This window comes from Austrofundulus limnaeus, unplaced genomic scaffold (assembly GCF_001266775.1).
Source record: "Austrofundulus limnaeus strain Quisiro unplaced genomic scaffold, Austrofundulus_limnaeus-1.0 Scaffold316, whole genome shotgun sequence".
Lineage (NCBI taxonomy): Eukaryota > Metazoa > Chordata > Actinopteri > Cyprinodontiformes > Rivulidae > Austrofundulus > Austrofundulus limnaeus.
The window spans coordinates 1-651 of NW_013952718.1; the positions used below are offsets into that span (position 1 = coordinate 1).

At 41.8% G+C, this 651-nt stretch overlaps 1 protein-coding gene across 1 annotated transcript in view; it reads left to right on the forward strand.

The window, feature by feature from the left end:
* Positions 1 to 202: 202 nt before the first annotated feature.
* LOC106527235 (vacuolar protein sorting-associated protein 13D) overlaps positions 203 to 651 on the forward strand; it is a gene marked incomplete at its 5' end in the record, with an annotated part of 64,580 nt that continues 64,131 nt past the window's right edge. Inside the window, 2 exon segments of the mRNA XM_014022063.1 lie at positions 203 to 343; positions 473 to 595. Coding sequence (XP_013877517.1) covers positions 203 to 343; positions 473 to 595 — 264 coding nt within the window.

A 651-nucleotide genomic window follows, 5' to 3' on the forward strand; every position in this document is an offset into this window, starting at 1 on the left:
GTATGTATGTATGTATGTATGTATATGTCATTCTCCTGTCACTCACTACCTCAAGAGGGTCCATAGGGCATCTTAGAATATAAGAGTTTCACATTCTGAAATGATTAGCAACAAAAAAAAATTTTCTTGATTTTCCAATTTTCTGAGCTGTACCTATATATTCATCATGATTAAGCATTCAAAAGAATGTTTTACTTGTCAGGCTGGGAACCTTTCATCGAACCGTGGACCTGCTTCCTGTCATGGCAGCAACAGGCTGCCGGTCGCCTTCACCCTCCACGCTTCAAGATGGAAGTTCGAGCCAAACAAAGGCTGGACATTAACGTCACTTCTGTCCTGCTGGGTAAGTTAGGGGGAGAACGCGCTTCTTTTGCACAAACTTTCCAAGTTTCGTAAATTTTTAAACACAAAGTTCACTCTGATCTTACTTACAGTCTCTTACATCAGAAACTTGTTTCCCTGGTTCTTCTAGAACAATACAACACCACCAAGAGATCCTGGATAGCTGACTATTGCAAGGAGGATAAACAGATTGCCAGTACCCCCACTCTGCCCTGGATAGGCTCATCTGTTGACCCACCCAGTTTTGGACAGAGTAAGTCTCAGCACCAGTACAACACCAGAAACATTACGTTCTACAATGTATATATA